At 37.5% G+C, this 21,798-nt stretch overlaps 1 protein-coding gene across 1 annotated transcript in view; it reads left to right on the top strand.

Moving 5' to 3' along the window:
• The window catches only part of PIAS1 (protein inhibitor of activated STAT 1), a 139,919-nt gene that overhangs the window by 11,032 nt on the left and 107,089 nt on the right, over positions 1–21,798 (top strand). The window contains exon 2 of the mRNA XM_003929692.4: positions 19,641–20,085. Within this exon, the coding sequence (XP_003929741.1) occupies positions 19,641–20,085 (445 nt within the window). The remainder of the gene's footprint in view (positions 1–19,640; positions 20,086–21,798) is intronic.

Genomic DNA, 21,798 nt, shown 5'->3' with positions numbered 1-21,798 from the left:
AGAGGCCAGGCTGGTCTTGAACTGCTGACCTTAGGTGATCTGCCTGCCTCAGACTCCCAAAGTGCTGGGATTACAGGTGTAAGCCACCATGCCTTACCTGATTGCTTTTTCTCTAGTAAAATATAAGAATCACATGAATAAATGAAAAATTCATGCAGATATTCCCTTACTTAATGTTAGCCAATAATTGCCTCTCCAGCAGAGTTTAGCTCTTACCAAATATATATGATGGATTTACATTCTACCTGTTTTGTTTTCTTCCTTTCCCTTTTGTGGGATAAACATGAAACAGGCCAGGCGCGGTGGCTCACGCCTATAATCCCAGCACTTTGGGAGCCCGAGGCAGGTGGATCACGAGGTCAAGAGATCGAGACCATCCTGGTCAACATGGTGAAACCCCATCTCTACTAAAAATACAAAAAAGTAGCTGGGCGTGGTGGCACACGCCTGTAGTCCCAGCTACTCGGGAGGCTGAGGCAGGAGAATTACTTGAACCCGGGAGGCGTAGGTTGCAGTGAGCCGAGATCGCGCCATTGTACTCCAGCCTGGGTAACAAGAGCGAAACTCTGTCTCAAAAAAACAAACAAACAAACAAAAAAAACATGAAACAGGATCTAGATGTTTTAAGACTCTGAATACTTTTCAGTTTAGTTCTACATTTCTTTATTTTATTTTATTTGTTTATTTTTTTATAGACGGAGTTTCACCACGTTGGTCAGGCTGGTCTTGAACTCCCGACCTCAGGTGATCCACCCACCTTGGCCTCCAAAATGCTTGGATTACAGGCATGAGCCACTACGCCCGGCCTTGTTCTACATTTCTTTAGAGTGGTATGTGAAAAACTCCAGCCTTTGTTCCCTAAACATCTTTCCCCAGGGTGTCAAAGTAAGACTGGAAAAGGAATATTTTTGTCCCAGAAGTTATTCTAATACTTGATTTCAAAATCAGGTAGCATCTTAAAGGTTGAAGGCTTTTTTAAAAACGGTAGTATTTTGTGTCTAATTGAATCATAATTAGGGAAAAGAGCATGAATTTTAGAATTGTTGTTAGTCTTCACCTCTGAATTTAGATAGTCCCAGGAATAAGATTAATGCTCTTCTAACTGTGAGTAGGTCTTGGTCTGTCCATTTTTTCCAGAGAGGAATTGTGTAATCTCTTGTTGAAGCTGCTTACCTGGCTCCTGATGTTTGGGGAACAAGGCAGGATAAAGGTGTCCCACGTATGGGTATGCAGACTTTGCTGAATCTCCCCGTGTTTAGATTTGTACCTTACCCTTGATCTTAGCTCCATACTAGTCTGAGTCTGGAGCATCTCTGGTTCAGTTGTTCCAGTAAACCTCTGGCCTCTTGTGTTATGAGAGGCTACAGGGCATAGTAGAGAAGTTGTTTCCTGGGTATTAAGAGGAGACCTGAGGGTCTAACTATCCGGCATGTTCAGGTTTTCAAACAGCCCCCTTGTACTTTGCCCCCTGTCTTCTTTAGGGATAGATTTGCTCACCTTTCTTTAGTATTCCCCTCTCTAGGCATGTGTAGGTTGTAGATTGTAGATTCCTCTTCTGATTTAGTTATCATTGCATTGTCTGCTATTCATTATTAGAAGGTTTGTTGAAATTTCTAGTTGGTTATTTTTTTCTTTTTTTCTTCCCTCACTATCATTTTGTTTCTCTTTATGGGAATATGGCAGATATTTGTATATGGTGACTTCATATTTAACTGGAGGTCATTGTAAACTTTCTGCGAAGCTTATAATACAAACCATATTATATATGATAATGATTCTTAAATAGTTGCCTATCTTGAATTAAGATGTGTTTTGAGTAGTAGTAGAAATTGTGTTATTTTCTGAGAGAAAGCTAGGTTTTTAAAAAATTATATACAGCATAGTATGTATAACCTTACAGAAAAATGTATAACTCATAGACAGGCAATAAAACAAACATCAAACATAATAAATAGAGCATCGTAAAACTTTGAGGCTTTCCTTTGTGCACCTTGTCCTCTCTTCCCTATTTCTTCTTGGTAACTTGTATCAGTAGGTTATTTTACAGGTAAAAACTATTAGTGAAACAATAGTTTCGTGTATTATTTATTTGTAAGGTTGTCTTAAAGTCATTGCATCTAGTATTTTATCTCGCAGTCTTGTAAATTCCCAAATTTACTATAGCGTTCTTCAAAGAGGAAGATTCCATAGGAGAAGGTGAAGAGGAAAGTTTTGGAGACCTGAAAATATGTATAGGCTGATTGTGGTGGCTCACACCTGTAATCCCAGCACTTTGGGAGGCTGAGGTGAGCAGATTGCTTGAGTGCAGGAGTTTGAGACCAGCCTGGGTGACATGGCAAAAACCTGTTAAAAAAAATACAAAAATTAGCTGTCTGTGGCATGTGCCTGTGGCCCAGCTGCTTGGGAGGCTGAGATGGGAGGATTGCTTGAGCCAGGAGGTTGAGGCTGTAGTGAGCTGTGATCGCACCTTTGTACTCCAGCCTGGATGAGAGAGCGTGCGAAATGTACATGCTCGTAGATTCCAGTAATTATATCTGATGATGTCTAGGGAAGAAGAAAGGACTTAAGTTAATTATCCTAGTGATATACACCAGGTTAAGCCTTTTGTTTTTGAGACTTGAGTTTTTGCTCTTGTCACCCAGGCTGGAGTACAATGGTATGATCTTGGCTCACTGCATCCTCTGCCTCCTGGGTTCAAGCTGTTCTCCAGCCTCAGCCTCTTGACTGGCTGGGATCACAGGTGCCTGCCACCAGGCCTGGCTAATTTTTGTATTTTTAGTAGAGAAGGGGTTTTGCCATGTTGGCCAGATTGGTTTCGAACTTCTGGTCTCAGGTGATTCCCCCCAGCTTGGCCTCCCAAAGTGCTGGGACTATAGGTATGAGCCTGGCCTAGGTTAAGTCTTGAAAAGTGCTCTGATTTATATGTGTCCATACTGTCACCCATGAAGAAGTTGAATCTGAGTTATTTTTCTGAGTTATGAGTTAATTTTCTGAGTTATGAGAAAAGTCCAGCTTTTTAGCAGAATCATAGACGATTAAAGTCTGTATTTTATCTTACGAATTATTGTCGATTATTTTTAAAGATACGTTTAGAAAATGTCAAATGTATAAAAATAGTTACTCCTTTACTGGGCTGTAGGTATTCTGTGCTAAATCTTGCAAACAAATAAGTGTTCTCCCCGACTTTCCCCTCTTTCTTTCTTTTGCTTGTTCGGCCTTTGGTGTCACATTTGCTTAAAGCAAGGTTCTTATTCGTCATTCCATCAATAAAAATGAGTGCCGATTTATATGCCAAATACTGTGTTAAATGCTTAGATGTCATTTGGGAATGAATTAGGGTTTTTGTTGTTGTGAAATTACATTCTAGTACTCCTGTAAGCATATGAAAAATAGTGTGGTTCTCTTGTGCCTTTCCATATTTGAATTTTTACAGGGAGCACATATTTTAATAATTAGCAAAAACTTTATTTTGGGAACTGTTTTCTTGAATATCAAATAACAATATTAAATGCATTGTTAAAGTTTAATAGTCATTTGTTCTACATATGCTTCCTAAAGGTAGTTTTTGGAGGAAGGAGGTGTGGGAGGAGCAAGGAAAAGATAGGAAAGAGTTATTGTAGGAAGTTTGATTGCTGGCTCACTGGAAAGTTTAGTTAGATGCCTGTGCCCATTGAGATTGACGACTATGGATGTAAAGTAACATCCGTTTGCATGAGTGCATGCATTCTTTTCTCCCACCAAGTGGGAACTAGTTGAATGTATCAGGCATAGAGGAACAAGGGAATTTTGCAAAGGAATGTTTAGGGGCTAATGGATAGGGGGTGACAACATTAGTGAATTAGTGATCTTCATGAAATTGAATTCTTGCAATGAAGCAAGTAACAAAAGGAGGTTGTAGTTGGAAAATGGAATGATTTTGAAGGTGGTGCAGGTTCTGATGGAAAGGTCCAGAATGTGGCCTGGGGAGTGGGTGGCCGAGGGTGGAAAGTAATGATGATGAGTTAAGTTGGAGCCTGAATGACCACGGCAGGTACTAAAACTTTAACTCAGTGAATGACAGGATGTTCTAGAGATGTACTGTCCAGTACTGGTGCTACTACTTCTGTGTAGCTATTGAAAAAGTGAAATGTAGTTAGTCCTAATTGAGATTTGCTGTACGTTTGAAACATACTGGATTTCGAAGACATAGTATGAAAAAAAGAATGGAAAATATTAATAATTTGATATTGATTACATGTTGAAATGATAATTTGGGTTTATTGGATTAAGTAAAATATATCATTAAAATTAGTTTCACCTACTTTTAATTTTTTGAAATAGAGATGCTGTCTCACTATGTTGGCCAGGCTGGTCTTGAACTCCTGGGCTCAAGTGATCATCCTACCAGCTTCTCAAAGTGTTGGGATTACAGGCGTGAGCCGCTGTGCCCGGCCTTTTTACTTTTTAAAATGTGGCTAGTAGCACATTTAAAATTACATATGTGTTTCACACTTGCAGCTTACATTGTATTTTCATTAGCACTTTTCTAGAGAGATTACTGCCCATAAGTAGAATGGGGATTAGGTGGGAGGACAATTGTAGGGGCCTGTAGAACCCAGTGTCAGAATCTTTTGGGAGAGGGAGTGGACACTGAGGCTTCTTTTCATTAAGTTCCCTGGTGCTTCGTCTTTTGCTGTACTTGGTGCTTGGAATTATGACCTTCTTTTCATCCCCCTACCCTTACCTCCCTTCTTTCTACTGGGTGGCCATCCTCAGGTAGTTTGCTTCATTCTTTTGAGGAGAATAATGATAAACAACGATAATAGAAAGCAATACCAACAAAACAAATAACCTTGTAAATGCAGATAATTAACACTGTATTCATAAAAGGAAGAGGTCACTTCTGACTAAGCTTATTTCAAACTGGGCCTTAAAAAAGAAGAGTTTTGAAAGTTGGTGGCCAGGCACAGTGGCTCATGCCTGTAATCCCAGAACTTTCGGAGGCTGAGGTTGAGCTGAATACTTGCAGGAGTTTGAGCTGGCAACATGGTGAAACCCTGTCTCTACAGAAACCAAAACCAAAAATTAGCCAGAGAGGGGGTGACATGAATCTATAGTCGCAGCTACTTGGGAGGCTGAGGTGGGAGGGCTGCTTGAGCCTGGGAGGTCAAGGGTGCAGGGAGCCTTGATCATGCTACTGCATTCCAGTCTGGGTGACAGAGTGAGACCCTGTCTTTAAAAAAAAAAAAAAAAGGTCATTACTGGGATGTTCTTTGAAGCAGAGGGAACAGCATGAGCAAAAATAAAGAAGAGAGAAAACATTGAGGTATATTTGCAGAACAGCTACTGGGTCCACATGTGGATGTCTGTGTAAGAAAGTAATGTGAGTTCTGGGAAGCTGGGGCCAGATTGTTATGAGAATTTTCTACATTTAAACTGTGTGAATCTGAAACTATGTTAATGCTATAAAGGAAGAGGACAGAATTCTGTAAGAACATTAGCCAGGAAACCTGACTGTGAGTTAGTGTGCTCAGAGAAGACTTCCTATTTTGAACCATCTGAACTACAGACTTCCTCCACATCCAGGTCTTTTCAAATCCTCTTAATGTCATGCCTTCCTTTTTTTCTTAGTTACCTTCACTATTTTAGACTCTTGTAATATCAATTTGGTATTTATAAAACAGCCTCAAAATTGATCTCTTGTATCTTATATCCTCTTTGAAGTTATTTACTCTTCAATTAGATAGGTTTTTGATGTCAATTTCCTCCCCTCAACATTTTCTACAATTGAAAATGTTTTTATAACTTCGCATTCTTTTTAGGCTTAAGTATAAACTTCAGTTTAGCCCTTCAAACTAAAAAATTATTGTTTGAACACTAGTTGCTGAGTGGTTGCTAGTATGCTTAGTAGGCACTGGGCATATTTATGTAATGTCCTCATTTTACCATTGTGGTTCGTCATAATTAACAAGTGCCAAACTGTTGTTAGTCATTTTTATTGACAACGAACAAGACAGTCTTTATAGACAGAGCATATATTTTGGTCAAGAATTGACAGGTAAACAGGGCCTCTCTACATACAGCATAAGAGTGGTACACTGAGTTAAACAGGAGAGCACATAAAAGGGTAAATTTTTAATGTTAGGAGTGGATTGAAGAAAATATCCCAAAGGTTGTGACATCTCAGTTGAGAACTGAGTGAGTTGGAATTAGCTAGTAAAAAGGTTGGGATGGGAGTGGGGAGAAGAGCTGCTCCTTCAAAGAACAGCATATATACAAAAGTGCTGGAAGATGGAGAGTTGGTTAAGAGATTGGTTACAATGGTCATGCTAAGGAGTTGGGTAGTAGATGATCATGGAAAAATTTAAGCACAAGTGTGACATGATTAGATTTATATTTTAGAATGATCACTGGCTACAGTGAGGAGAATGATTTGGAGAGGATAATATTGGAGGCAGGAAGAAAAGAGTCCTTGCAAACTCTGGATTAGAGTGGTAATAGGGACTTAGACATTTTTAAGGTGTTAAGATCGACAGGACTTGGTAAATAGATGTGGACGTGAACAAGAAGATGGAGTAGCAGCTTCTGGTGTTAACAGGTGGTTAGGTGGATGGAAGTTTTGGAGAGAGTTGATGTGTTAGGTGCGAATATGTTGAGTTGATGACTTCTTGGGACATAAAGGAGAGGTGTTTAGCAGATGTGGATTTGTAGTTTAGGAGACCAGGGTTAGGCTGGAAATAAAGATTTGAGCTCAGTGAAAATAGGGTTACTTTAGACTTAAGATTCAGTAATACTCTTTTTCTTCCATCAGAGTTTCTCTCTGCTTTTTAAAATAATTAATTAATTAAATTTTCAGGCATGGTCATGCTCTTTTGCCCAGGCTGGAGGCTTGATCTGCTGGGCTCAAGCCATCCTTTTCACCTCAGCCTCCTGAGTAACTGGGACTACAGGCATGCATCATCATACCTGACTAATTAAAAACGTTTTTTTGTATTTTTTTTTTTTTTTTTTTTTTAGTAGAGATGGGGTCTTGCCTTGTTGCCTAGGCTGGTCTCAAACTCCTGGGCTCAGGGGGTCCTCCTGTCTTGGCCTCCCAAAATGCTGGGATTACCGACATGAGCCACCATGCCTGGCCCCTCTCTTTGTTTTTGAAACTCAAATGGGGAAAATCATGCCTTCTAGATTTAGGAAGTAAAATAACTTTTAAGAAATAACTTTCAGACTTTTAAGAACATTGGCTGCATTGAGTATTTGGAGAGATACTCTGGAATTTGATTAGCTATATGATCAAGGAATAGTGTTAAGAGTGAGTTTTCAGTAATTGTTCTTTTTGATTGATTATGATAAACTTATATTTTATTTCACTTTCTAATAACCACAAAAGATTAAAAGACTTCTTTTTAAAAAACCATAACCACAGATCATTTCTTTCTTCTTTTGGCTAGTTTATGAATTGTCCTTTAGACATGGACAGTTTAACTTTTTTTTTTCTTCTTCACAGGGTAAGTTATAGACAGCTAAACCTTTTTTTTCTGTTTTTGTGGTTTAAAAAAATTGTTCCTTATCTGTAACTTTAGCATTTTTTTTTTTTTTGGTTAATGTTCTGGTTATGTTAAAATGGACCCTAGAAAGTATAGTCTGTTTGGGGTTGTGGCCTCAGAGTTTTGTGAGTAGCTCATTTTCCTTCTCTTCCATAAATTTCAGGAAGAATGTGTAATATGTTTTCATGAGCCTTACCTTGAAAATGTATTTTTATGTACATTAATGGAATTTTTGAAAGAAAAAACCATTTTCTTAAACTTGGTTTTGCTACTGTAGTAACTTTGTAAATATCACTTTAAATTATAAAAGGTAAATTTTAATCATAATCTGTTCTGAAGATAATGATCATAATGATCTGTAAGTTTTGTGGTAGGTTAGCAATTTCACTTTACATAGACTAAAGGATGTTTTTGTTGTGAAATTGTTTCTCTTATCTATAACTAGTAGAATAATCAAGTTAAAGTTTTCCATTCTGTGTAGAAAATAAAGGGTTGCTATCATTGATGGGTTTCTGATGGAATTAAAAAAAAAAATACTTAGGCAAGCTCTCATTGCAAGACTTGGATAACTTTTTGCTGTAATTTTTTTTTTTTTTTTTTTTTTTTGAGACAGAGTTTGACTCTGTCTCCCAGGCTGGAATGCAGTGGTGTAGTCTTGACTCACTTGCAACCTTGGCCCCCTGGGTTCAAGTAATTCTCTTCCCTCAGCCTCCCAAGTAGCTGGAATTATACTTGCCCACCACCACGACCAGCTAGTTTTTGTGTTTTTAGTGAATATGGGGTTTCACCATGTTAGCTGGGTTGGTCTTGAACTCTCCTGAAGTGATCTGCCCGCCTTGGCCTCCCAGAGCGTTGAGGTTACAGGTGTGAGCCACCGTACCCAGCTTCCTAGGGCTTTTAGAACATTTGTGTAGCTCTTTTAAAAAACTTGTTTCTGTCTAAAACTTATAAATCAGGACTGAAATATAATAGCCTTAATTTTCTTGAGCACTCTGGAAAATGTTTGTTTTTACTTTAAGATTGGGGAATCTGGCTGGGCGCAGTGGCTCACACCTGTAATCCCAGCACTTTGGGAGGCCAAGGTGGGTGGATCATGAGGTCAGGAGATCGAGACCATCCTGGCTAACATGGTGAAACCCCATCTCAACTAAATATACAGAAAAATCGGCTGGGCGTAGTGGTACTTGCCTATAATCCCAGCTATTGCATCGGGGAAAGGAAGGGACTGAGGCAGGAAAATCGCTTGAACCCAGGAAGTGGTGGTTGCCGAAATCACAACACTGCACTCCAGCCTGCTGGCAGAGTGAGAAACAAAAAACAAAACAAACGAGCAAAAAGATGGAGAATTCTAGGAGAAAATAGTCATCTTAATTGCATATAGTTGAATAATCTTATTTGTAGCCTTAAATTTTGTTGTTACCTGGAGGAGAATCTCTTGATATGCTCAGGGCCTTAGAGAGTTGACACTCATATTCCAAGTTCTTAAGGATGACTTGGGTGAATATTTAAAGGCAAAATTCTCAGATTTTATATGTGGTGCAGAACTAGAAAGGGTGTGTTAAGATGATAAAAGGAAGAGGAATTCATCATCATCATCATCTCTTGGGCACTTACTTACTTGGTGTCATTAACTATACTTAACATGAGGACATGAAGGTAAGTGCTTGCCCTTGAAAAACTCAAAGTCTATGGAAGGATATGAACTGGAAAATCAATGATATACCACATTTTGTGATAATTGTATAATAGAGGGGTGTAGGATACAATTTTTCAGAAGGGGTTTGAAAGGCTGGAATGAAGAGCTGAAAAACATTAGGTTTAATGGCATGAAATGTTAAGTTCTACTTTTAAATTTCAAAAAATGATATTCGAGGATGAGGTGGTTTAACTTAATACTATAGCTGTTTATGTGAAAAAGATAGAATAAAGGTTTTAGTCAACATAAGCAACAGAGTGATGTGGTTGGAGCCCCCTCCCTACTGAAACAAAAGAACAACATATACCACCCATCCCCTCTTGCCCAAATAAAACAAACCTGAAATGTGAATGCCTTTTTAGGTTATATTGGTAAAAATATCATGTTCATAGTAAGAGGGTTAGTAGTAATACTGCTGTATCTGAGACTAGTCACACCATATCTAGATTATTTCACTCACTTCTGAGTACTGTGGACTGCAGAACACTCAAGAGAATGATCAGGAGTGGGAAGGGGTCTAGCTAGTTGAAGGAAAAAAGTCCTTTTAACACATTTTAAGAGTCGATTCTGGAATACCAAGAAGATGAAATTTTAGAACCATTGGGTGGATGTTAATTGGAACTTTCAATTCGTAGAGCTTTTTACTAATGTGGGCAGCCTTTAAAGGATGTGAACTCTTGGCACTCTTAGCCCAGACTAAAGGCTATAATTTAGACTGTTTAGTTTAGAAGATGCAGTCTTCTCACTTTTTGTTTTGTTAATACATGTTTCTTTTTTTAGGCTTTTCAGCTTTCTTTCAGATATAGTATAGTGTTTGTTTCATTGCCTCTAGTCTTAACTGAAACTTAGGTCATCTAATTGCAAATGCAGTGTTTTATTTGTTTTTGGCAAAGGGACAGTTAGGAAAGAATAATCATCTTTTGGAATTTAATAGACTTAAAACTTAAAGCCCTGCTTAATATTTTTAAATTCTGGATTTTATTTGAAAAGTGAATGATGATTGTTCCCATGATCAAATACGGTACTAATTTTTAAAAGACCAACCTGTTTTATTTGCAGTATTTCTTGGTCCTGTCTCCTGTATTTCTACTGTACAGTTAGTTTCTTCTTACCTTACATGTACATAAATCCTGCTTGTTGCCATATCTTTTAGCTAGAAGTCTTACTTATTTTTTTTCTTATTTCAACCATCCTGTTGGTGGTTACATCAGTAGCTTCCTTAAGCACTATTTCAGTTACATCTTCACTGCCTCTCAGATATGCATTTATTTCACTGCCGGTTCACCCTATACCATGTATATTTCCTAACTGTCGTTCAGTGCCCCCTGTCACCCATTTCCTGTCCCTGTCTCACTGTAGCATATACTCTGCCCTTGTTGAGCTTGTGAGAAGACACTATGTTAGTTAGTAGTTATGAGCTCAGGAGTCAGGTCAGATTTGAGCCCTGTGTGCATCACATGTGTACTGTGTAATTTTAGGTGTAATGTCAGTTTTCTTATCTATACAATGAGAATAACAATACTCTTGTCTTGTGGGTTCATGTGAGGATTACATAAGATAATCATGTTTACTATAATTAGTATGTTACTGGTACATTATAAGTATTTAATACATATTAGGTTTTGTCATTTTTACTCTATCAACCCATGTAAATGACACTAGAAATTATGGTTGAAAACATTGCTAATATAGAAAGACTTCACTAACTGTATAGATTGTATTTCTTCAACTATAGAAGAGTGGAAGAATGAGAAAAAAATTTCATTTAATACTGTTACGATGTAGAATTTTGAAATTGCAAGGAATCTTTGAGAACCTCTAGTTAATCCCTCATCTTTTTTTGAAGTGAGGAAACAGAACCTGTGAGATTATAATTTGGTGAATTAGTGGTCAAGTCAGTACCAGAATCCAAATTCTATATATGCCAATACCATTGTATTGTACATTTACTCAGCATATTTTAAGTATTCAGTAACTTTTGAGAATTAATATGATGAATGTGTGTTTCTGAAGACTAGTTTATTTCTGTGTGTTCATTGTTCCTCTCTTCTCTTCCCACACACATTCGTTTAGGGCCTGTGCATTGATTTAAAAAGCATTTATTGAACATCTGTGTGCAGAGCAGCCTTTTTCTTAAGAGTCATATTTTCTCACCTCTGCATAAGAAGTTTGGCAATGTGTTAGAATTTTAAACTCTAAATTTTAAAATTAAACTAAACCCTTAACTTAAAAAAATATTTTCCTTTTTGAGACAGTGTCTCACTCTGTTGCCTGGACTGGAGTTCAGTGGTATAATAACAACTTACCACAGCCTCAAGGCATCCTCCTGCTTTAGCCTCCTGAGTGGCTGGGTCTATACGTTTGTACCACCAATGGGTCTGGCTAATTTTTTTTTTTTATTTTTAGGAGAAACGAAGTCTTGCTGTGTTGCCCAAGCTGGTCTCAAACTCCTGGGCTCCAGTGATCCTCCTGCCTCAGCCTCCCACAGTGCTGAGATTACAGGTGTGAGCCATTACACCTGGCCTAAACTTTTTAGGAAAAATATTATACCCCACTGTTATAATATTTTGAGTTGGATTGTTATTATTTTTATTTTTGAGATGGAGTTTTACTCTTGTTTCCCAGGCTGAAGTACAATGGCACTATCTCAGCTCACTGCAACCTCTGCCCTCTAGGTTCAAGTGATTCTCCTGCCTCAGCCTCCCAAGTAGCTGGGATTACAGGCATGCGCCACTATACTTGGCTAATTTTGTATTTTTAGTAGAGATGAGGTTTCTCCATGTTGGTCAGGCTGGTCTCAAACTCCTGACCTCAGGTGATTACGCCCACGTTGGCCTCTCAAAGTGCTAGGATTACAGGCATGAGTCACCGCGCCCAGCTGGATTTGTTATTTTTAATGTTGAAGTTACTGTCCAGAAGGAACTTTTTGATGGATAGAAGTTTCATGAAATGTGGTAGTATATAAATAGGGATAATGTTTATCAAAAATTGAAGCCATGGTACACCATTTCAGCGGTGTTTATACTTTGTTTAAAGGAGAATGGAATCTCCATTTATGTGTAATTGCAATATTTTGTCATTTTGTGGGACCTGAATGCAGTCAATAAGATGGACCTGGAGAGGTAGAAGATAATTAAGTAGAGGAGTAGACACTACAGGTCATTTTCCAGTTATCTTATGCTGCTGGAATAAGATAATTGGGTGAAACAAGATTATGGAGAAGTATGTAACCATCCAGATTTGCTGCTTTGAATAGAAACTGTTTAACTAGGTTTTCTGGTTGAACAAGGCGTTGTTGACCAATTGCTAATAACTGCTTATTAACAGTTTGTAATGAGAAGATGTAGAAATCATCCAAAAGTAAGTCCCATTGAATGAAGAATCTGACTTTGAAAATAATAAAATACTTTCATTGTTGTGTGCAGGCTTTAATATGTACATTTACAGAATTTGTGATTATTCATTTGCTTTTGTGGCTAAAAAGCAAAAGTATAAATGAAATACCATGACATTGTTAAATGTCTATTTTGTCTGTCCTCAGAATTCATTCTGGTTTACAAATGGTTATAAATTGATAACAGATAAAGACCCATAATGTAGAGTCTGCTTTATGACTAATCCTGTGAACTACTGCAGTGGGATGTGTGAACAAGAATAATTATGTTGTTCATCAAGAAGTACCTAATTTTTTTTTTTTTTAAAGATGGGATTTCACCATGTTGGTCAGGCTGGTCTTGAACTCCTGACCTCAGGTGATCTGCCTGCCTTGGCCTCCAAAGTGCTTGGATTACAGGTGTCAGCCACTACACCCAGCCAAGAAGTACCTAATTCTTATCGACAGTGTAGATATAACCTTCAATAATGGAAGGTCACATCTAATGAGACAATAAAACTGGCACTTTCTGTTTAGTTGCAAAAGCCTGTTTGCTTGTTGATGTTGTTTGAGTATTGGCTGTATTTATCTTTCTTAGAACATGGCCCTTGCCTCTGTATAGTTGGGACAGAGATCTCATACCTATATTATATGCGTGTTTTTGTAAAGTTTTACGTATCTGAAAAGGAGAGTAAAATGTTACCGTCTTGAGTGGTGAGAACTTCCCCATTCCCCACTGCTCTGCCCTGAGAACACTAGAAGCCAGCCTTATACCACCAAAGCAGGAGATTGGATTATTCCTCTCTGTCAAAAGTGATCAGACAAAAGGAAGCAAAGGGAATCTAAGAAAAATAGCCAGGTTCTTGCCCAGTCATTCTAGAGTGAAGTACCCTGGTCTACTCACTCACATAGATTTTCCAGTCATCTCTTTAGTATCTTACTCTTACATATGTATGCATAGCCCAGGATTTCCTCTTATTTAAGGAAAGCTTCACTCATGAAAGGCAGACACCAATGCAGGGAGAAGAAAACAACATCAGCACTCAATTTATATTCTCAAATAAGAAAAATAACAAAATGTAGAGGAAAAACAAAAGAGAAATATACAGAAAATGAAAAGAGTTCATGGAAATTAAAAATGTAATCGAAGAGTTAGGAGATGAAATTGAGGAACATCCCAGAAGTTAGAGCTAAAAGACAAGAGATGTAAAAATGCATGAGGCAAAAGAAAATGAAAGAAAATTAGATAATCAGTCTAGGAAGACCAGTGTGTGAATAAATATGTAAGAATGAGAACACAAAAACATGGAAGGAAGATTATTGTAAGAAAACTTTCCAGAACTGAAGGACATACATCTCTCGACAGTTAGCAGTTTATGCAGTTAAAGAAAAGAAAAGACCAATCCCAAGACACAGCATTGTAAAGTTTCAGAACACGTTAAGAGAAGCTGCTGTGATTCCAGATGGGGATATATAGTTGACTGTGAAAGATAATGGGTCAGATTGGTACTAGGCTTCTTAACACTAGAAACCAGAAAAGAATAAGGAGAGGCCTTCAGAATCTTGACAGAACATGATTTCCTGCCTAGAATTCTGTACTGAGCCAAACTCAGTAGTAAAGGTAAATTAAGATTTTAAAAATACAATGCAAGGAATAAAAAATTGTACCTCATGTGCCCCTTTCTCAGTTGCTAGAGGAAATACCCCACTAAAAAGAGAAAACTAAGAAAGAGGAAGTACTGGGATAAGGAAGCAGGGCATCCAGTATAGAAGAGAGACAAGGGAATTCCCAGGATAAACTAAAGGGAAGTTCCAGGACCATAGTTGTGCTCCAGGCCTAGAGAGCCTATAGTCTGAGTTGGAACACAGTGGAGGGCTACAGGAAGTATGTCTCTAAGAAATAAATTAAAACTGATTTATCTGATATATTTGAATATATTGAGAAGAAAGTTAATACTTTCAGCTGTTTGCAGATGAATTACCAGTAGGTACCTAGAAACCTAAGCAAATAGAAAAATGGTGTAGTCATTAACTATAAGGAGAGCAAAGTTAAACAGAAAAGTAAGAGTAATCATGATGTACTTTTGGCTTAGCTGTATTATTTACAGCCATACTAATAATATAAGTACTGACAATTGATTAAACCAAAAATTGTGATAGAAAGATGAGGGAGAGGAGATATAACAGAGCTAAACTGTTATATTTTATAATGGGAAATCAGTAGAGTTCTAAAAGAAAAAAATAAATTATATAGACCTACTATATAGAATATAAAGAAAAAAATGCCAGAAGAACTAGCTAAAAAGACTTGAAAGTGGGTGTCTTGGGGATTTGAAAATTGAGGGGTATGTTAAAGGGGGAAGGAAGTGCTGTTTTTCTTGTAAGACTTTTTGGTTTTTTAAATTGTGTTCCCATCTATCAGATCGAAAAAAATCAGTTTTAAGAGGATGCTTCTTACGGAATGCTCTTGTGTTCAAATTATATACAGTTCTCAGGCATTCTAAATCCCCTAGGATTCTGAGAACTATATCAGTTGAGGACGTAGAGTCAGCAGAATGCTATGAAATCGCTGAGGAAGTAATGATTTCTGATAGTAGTAGTTGTTGATGTTATCCTTAGTTGTAAATATTCATTTTGTTGTAGTGCTAACAAATGGAGATTTTTAAACACATTACATAAATGCAGATTAAAATATATTTCATTTCAACATCTCAGATGTATTAGTGTTTAGTTTTCCTCAGTGTTGTCAACACTTTTCATTGTGAATTGACTGCTTTATGCTTCTTTGCAGCTTTTCTGTTGAAAGATGCTTGTGTTTCCCGCCCCCTTCTTTTATTTCACTTTTTAAAATACTGCATGCTTATTACAGTCCTTAAGAGTAATGCAACAGCTGTTCCAATAATAGCAATAGATACCACCTCAGTTTTCATTATATCTGATTATAAGTTGCAATGGTTAATTTGAATCCACACACATTCTTTTCTTATCTTAATCACCAGTTTTTAAAAGCCAAAATGTTGAAGCTTGCAATAGAGATTGAATGTTAAATAAATTAATCTTCAGATAGATTTTTCTGTTTTCCAATTAAAAGGCACATGGTTTGTTTCCTCTAAAAGTCAGCATATTATAGTATGAAAGAAAGTACCTTTGGAGTAGAACTCGTTGCATGACATTCAACAAGTTTCTTAACCTTTTTTTTGTTTGTTTGTTTAATTGAGATGAAGTCTCGCTCTGTCGCCCAGGCTGGAGTGCAATGGTGCGGTCTTAGCTCACCGCGACCTCCGCCTCCTAAGTTCAAGCAGTTCTGCCTCAGCCTCCCAAGTAGCTGGGATTACAGGTGTGCGCCACCATGCCTGGCTAATTTTTTTTTTCTTTTTTTTTTTGTATTTTTAAGTAGAGAAGGGGTTTCACCATGTTGTCAGGCTGGTCTCGAACCTCTGACCTTGTGATACGCCTGCCTCAGCCTCCCAAAGTGTTGCGATTACAGGCATGAGCCACCACACCCGGCTGTTTCTTAACCTTACTAAGTCTTATTTTCCCCCCTGAAAAATGAGGAAAGTACCTGCCTGATAATTATGACAATTGATGATGAATCCTGTAAAAAAGCAGAAACACTCAGTTACTTGGGAGGCCAAGGCAGGATCACTTGAGCCTAGGTGTTTGAGAACAGTCTGGGCAACATAGCAAGATCCTCTTTCTTTCTTTTTTTTGCGGGGGACGGGGGGTGGTGGGTCTCGCTCTGTCGCCCAGGCTGGAATGCAGTGGCTTGATCTCGGCTCACTGCAGCCTCCGCCTCCTGGGTTCAAGCAGTTCTCCTGCCTCAGTCTTCTGAGTAGCTGGGACTACAGGTGCCTGCCACCACACCCAGTTAATTTTTGTATTTTTGTATTTTTTTTTTTTTTGAGACGGAGTTTCGCTCTTGTTACGCAGGCTGGAGTGCAATGGCGCAATCTCGGCTCACCGCAACCTCCGCCTCCTGGGTTCAGGCAATTCTCCTGCCTCAGCCTCCTGAGTAGCTGGGATTACAGGCACGAGCCACCATGCCCAGCTAATTTTTTGTATTTTTAGTAGAGACAGGGTTTCACCATGTTGACCAGGATGGTCTCGATCTCTCGACCTTGTGATCCACCCGCCTCGGCCTCCCAAAGTGCTGGGATTACAGGCTTGAGCCACCGCGCCCGGCTCAATTTTTGTATTTTTAGTAGGGATGAGGTTTCATCATATTGCCCAGGCTGTTCTCGAACTCCTGACCTTTGTGATCTGCCCGCCTCTGCCTCCCTAAGTGCTGGGATTACAGGCGTGAGCTGCTGCACCTGGCCGATCCTATCTCTTAAATAACAAAAGTAAAAAGCTTGGCTTGCTCATAGCAGCTACCGTTTGAGTGCCTACTGTGTACCAAGTATTGTTATTGCTACTGCTTTTCTTTGTTTTAGAGAGAGAGCATAATGTAACTGAGGGCTTTCAACTTTATTGTTGTGTCATGAACTTTTTTTGGACCAGCAGCTAAGAGATTTTATGAGAAATGTCATTGTGTTCTTCAACAAAAATAGAAAAATCATGCATCTATGTTGCATCTAAGTCTTTTTACCTGTAAAGACAAAAGCTGTCATCAATGCAGTTTATAGTAATCACTAAATTTTGCTGGTTTGTTTTTGATTTAGGATAATGGAGTTGAATTGAAATAGTTCTCTTTAAAATTTGTACTTTTTTTCCCCTGTAAAATGCAGAACATTTAAGCCATGCAAACTTAAATTTATTTTTTTATTTTATTTATTTATTTTTTTTGAGACGGAGTTTCGCTCGTTACCCAGGCTGGAGTGCAATGACGCGATCTCGGCTCACCGCAACCTCCGCCTCCTGGGTTCAGGCAATTCTCCTGCCTCAGCCTCCTGAGTAGCTGGGATTACAGGCACGCGCCACCATGCCCAGCTAATTTTTTGTATTTTTAGTAGAGACGGGGTTTCACCATATTGACCAGGTTGGTCTTGATCTCTCGACCTCGTGATCCACCCACCTCGGCCTCCCAAAGTGCTGGGATTACAGGCTTGAGCCACCGCGCCCGGCCTAAATTTATTTTTAACCTCTAATCCTTGAAGTTTCATGTTATTTCTTTAAAAACAGAAGTTTACTTATTAATAGTGCAATTCTGTTTGAAGTCCCTGTTCCTTTTTAAATAATAAAAGTCTTTAGAAGTATTTTGTACTCTTTTGGTGAGTAGGGAGAAATTGATATCCTGCTGATATAGTTAGTAATTATTTACAGTCTCTGATAACATCTAAAAACAGAAACATTTCTAAGATTTGGTAGAATTTGTTTTTAGGGTTTACATTATATCTTTGCATGCCTCTATAGAACATGCATTTGAGCATTCATTTGGATAAGTTATCACTGTAGATGCTACCTCCCACCCTTTCTTCTGGTATGCTTTCTAGTTTGTTCGTTCGTTCATTCATTCATTCGTTCTGCAGGCATTTTAAGAGTCTCTACTGTTGTCAGGTCCTAGTCTTAGATGCTGAGGTAATATGGTTGTGTACCATGGAGAACCCTGGTTTGGTTGTAGAATCTTGTAAACAGAAAATTACAATAAAGCAACATAAATGCTAAAATACAAATATGAAAAGTGGCCAGTAAAAATAGTGAGAGTCAAAATCATTCTACCAGGGCTAATGGGCAAAGGCTAACAAAAGCTGGACCTTGAGGACAGTTTTCCAAGCCACAGAAGTAGGAGAAGGATTCTTATTTCTTTACTAGCCAGCTATATTGCTTATAAAGCTCTTTATATACTTTTCTCCTCAGTATTTTATTTTTTGCTTAATGGTTTTGCTGCCTGCCACGAACTCTTAGAGAATTGGCTAGGGTCATCGTAGTGAGTGGTGGTGAATTAGGGAAGGCAGCATAGCTTTTGTGTATTTGGTATGAGGTGAAGGAATCAGTTGGGGAAATAGTAAATGGTAAGCTTACATGTGTCTTTTTATCCTAATAATCTCTGTCAGTGGTGATGAAGTCTTTTAGGATTCTCCTAATAGCTGTGTGATCTTGGGTAAGTCATTTCTTCTCTTTGGATTCCATTTTTCACTGCTTTAAAATGGGAGGATTGGTATAGATGGGCATTTCCTATTGGTAGGTGGGGAAAAAGGAGTTAACAGTGACCAAATAAGTTTGTGAACATAGGTAAACAAAGTTAAATAGATTTCTTTACTGCAGCCCCATACATTATGGCATATGGATTGGATTGCTGGACATGTAGCTTGGCCTTGCAAGTAAAGTAAGAGTCAGTAATATGAGTCCAGCTCTGTGTTTTTCCTAATGGTTTAGTGGAAAGAGTGTGGGCTTTAGAATCAGACATTTCTGGGTTTGAATCCTGACTACTCCTTAGTAGCTTTATGGCTTTTTAAGTTATCTAACCTTTCTGAACTTGTCTCTTCATATGTAAATCAGGGAGGCGAATACCTTGGGGAGTTCTAACAATTATTACATTCCACATGAAAATATCAAATACAGTATCTGATATGTAATTGGTCAAAAAAGGTATAACTTAAGTCTACAAATTCCAGAGTTAGTATAGAATGTAACACTTGATAATAGGTATTGATATTCTGCCTACATCTGGTGTTTGAGGTGGGCTGTTTGTTGTTTCATATATACTTAAAATTTTCCCCCAAAAAAACATAATACTCTTGAGGGCACATCATTACATTTTGCCATGTACATAGCACTCTACATTCTCCTGGAGACTCAGTAAGCTCTTGATAAATACCTGAGAGTTCCATCAAAACAGTAAAATGAAGTGAGGTGTGGTTTTCCCTGGTGTGTACTCTGTCTTGTATTTCTTATAACCAAGGGTGGAAGTCAATGAATTTATGAATATTTTAAATTTCTTTGGTTACTTATGTTAAATGATTAAATTTGAAGTTTGAAATAATTAGGATTATAAGTGAACTGGCCTTTATTTAAGCAAACCATAGGAAGGGGGTTATAATAAAGTGTTGTTTAATAGTGTAAATTGTATTATTGGAATACTAATGTTTTATGTTTTGTTTTTTTCTCTAAGCAAATGGTTATGAGCCTTAGAGTTTCTGAACTCCAAGTACTGTTGGGCTACGCTGGGAGAAACAAGCACGGACGCAAACACGAACTTCTCACAAAAGCCCTGCATTTGCTAAAGGCTGGCTGTAGTCCTGCTGTACAAATGAAAATTAAGGAACTCTATAGGCGGCGGTTCCCGCAGAAAATCATGACGCCTGCAGACTTGTCCATCCCCAACGTACATTCAAGTCCTATGCCAGCAACTTTGTCTCCATCTACCATTCCACAGCTCACTTACGATGGTCACCCTGCATCATCACCATTACTCCCTGTTTCTCTTCTGGGACCTAAACATGAACTGGAACTCCCACATCTTACATCAGCTCTTCACCCAGTCCATCCGGATATAAAACTTCAAAAATTACCATTTTATGATTTACTGGATGAACTGATAAAACCCACCAGTCTAGGTAAGATTATTGTATGATGGTATTTAGTTACTTTTGCAGGATGAATTTTCATTTTAGACTTTTACTTTGATCCAGTTTATTATTCATAATGAAATTTTCATTTGATAACAGCTGGATAATAATAAGGATCTTTCAAATTTAGATAAAATCAAATGTATAAAAGCTATCTTTCATAGGGAAAAAGGTAGTATAGTGATGATTACTGACGCAGGAAATACTAAAAAGTTTCAGCAACATAAACTTCTAAACAGTAGTATTTTAGAAAGTTGATTAATATTTTACAATATCTCTTACAAATTAAAAAATGAAAACCAGATAAATCACCACAAGTCTCTGATTAGTTGGTAATTTTCAGTGGTTGATGACCTCTAAAACAAATGACTGACTAGTTTTGATTATTTAAATGAGGAAATGGTTTTAATTATCATAAAAGGCGACTTGAGCTTTGATGTGTGGTAGTTAAATTTTGGCTGATTTTTTTCAAGTGGAAAAGTACATGCTTTACAAGCACATGTACACTCTTGATCATGTTACATAATATAAATGCTTGAAATTTCATTTACTGTGTTGTTCCATCATTTAATTAGAAGTCTAGCATATAGAATTCAATATATTGAATTTTAATTGCTATAATGCTACCTTATTTGTTTAATGTAGAAAAAAACTGAACTATGTTGACCTCTGATGCCTTTGGTATAACATATTTAAAATATCAGACTTCTAAATGCTGGTTTGTTGGCATGCTATGGCTGGCAAGCTATATTCAGTCTGTGCCCTGTTTTTGTGTGATTCTGAACTAAGAAATCTGAAAAATCTTCCTAAAGAGTTGTTTAAAAAACAAAAAAAGAATCAAAAAGAATATGTAACAGAGATCATGTACAATCTGCAGAACCTCACCCGTATAGTAAAAGCTTGTAAAACCCTGTTCCAAATCATTGAACAGTTCAGTTTGGGGGATTGGCAAGTGTTGAGAACATTTTTTTGTGAATTTTTGAGAACGTTTTGAAAATGTTTACTGAAATTCTATCTTTGAAGTGTTTGTTTTTAATTATATTTAGTGGAATTTACCTGAATACATGAAAATCATAGGAGTCATTTTCAAACAACATGAGTTTTGTATATTATTTTATTTTTTAAGTGACCATAATAAGAAAACACTTTCTGAGAATCTGCTGTATGCTTATAAAACTGACACATGCTTACTGTAAAAAATCAAATTCCCAAAGTTCCTTCCTTGTTAGCTGTTTAGTGTGTATGCATATATAGTACAAGCAAATTGTTTCTTGTTTTTTACAGAAGGAATCATATACGTAGTATTGTGTCAACTTGCCTTTTTCCCTCTTAATAGTATAAGCATCTTTTTCTTCTCTGTCTGATGTATATATCTGTCCCATTTTAAATTAAAGGCCATATCTGTATATATGGTCTGTATGTGTACATATGTATTATGTATTGATCAGTTGATGAAAATGTTGTGACCAGAGGCTTGCAGGAACCTAACCATATATTCCCCTAGTAGCAGTGATTCTATATTCACTAATTGAGTGTTAATAGTGACTTTATAGAACATAACTGTCACAAATAACAATAATTCACTATATTTAAAGTGTAATTTGATTCGAATGCCAGTTTTCATGAGTAAACTTGCTGTTTATGGTATGTATTCACAGAAAGTCACCAAATGAATAGGTGGTGTAGAATTGCTTAGTGATA

This window comes from Saimiri boliviensis, chromosome 2 (genome assembly GCF_048565385.1).
Source record: "Saimiri boliviensis isolate mSaiBol1 chromosome 2, mSaiBol1.pri, whole genome shotgun sequence".
Lineage (NCBI taxonomy): Eukaryota > Metazoa > Chordata > Mammalia > Primates > Cebidae > Saimiri > Saimiri boliviensis.
The sequence above is the reverse complement of the archived record's forward strand: the minus strand, read 5'-3'. Positions and strand labels throughout refer to the sequence as shown.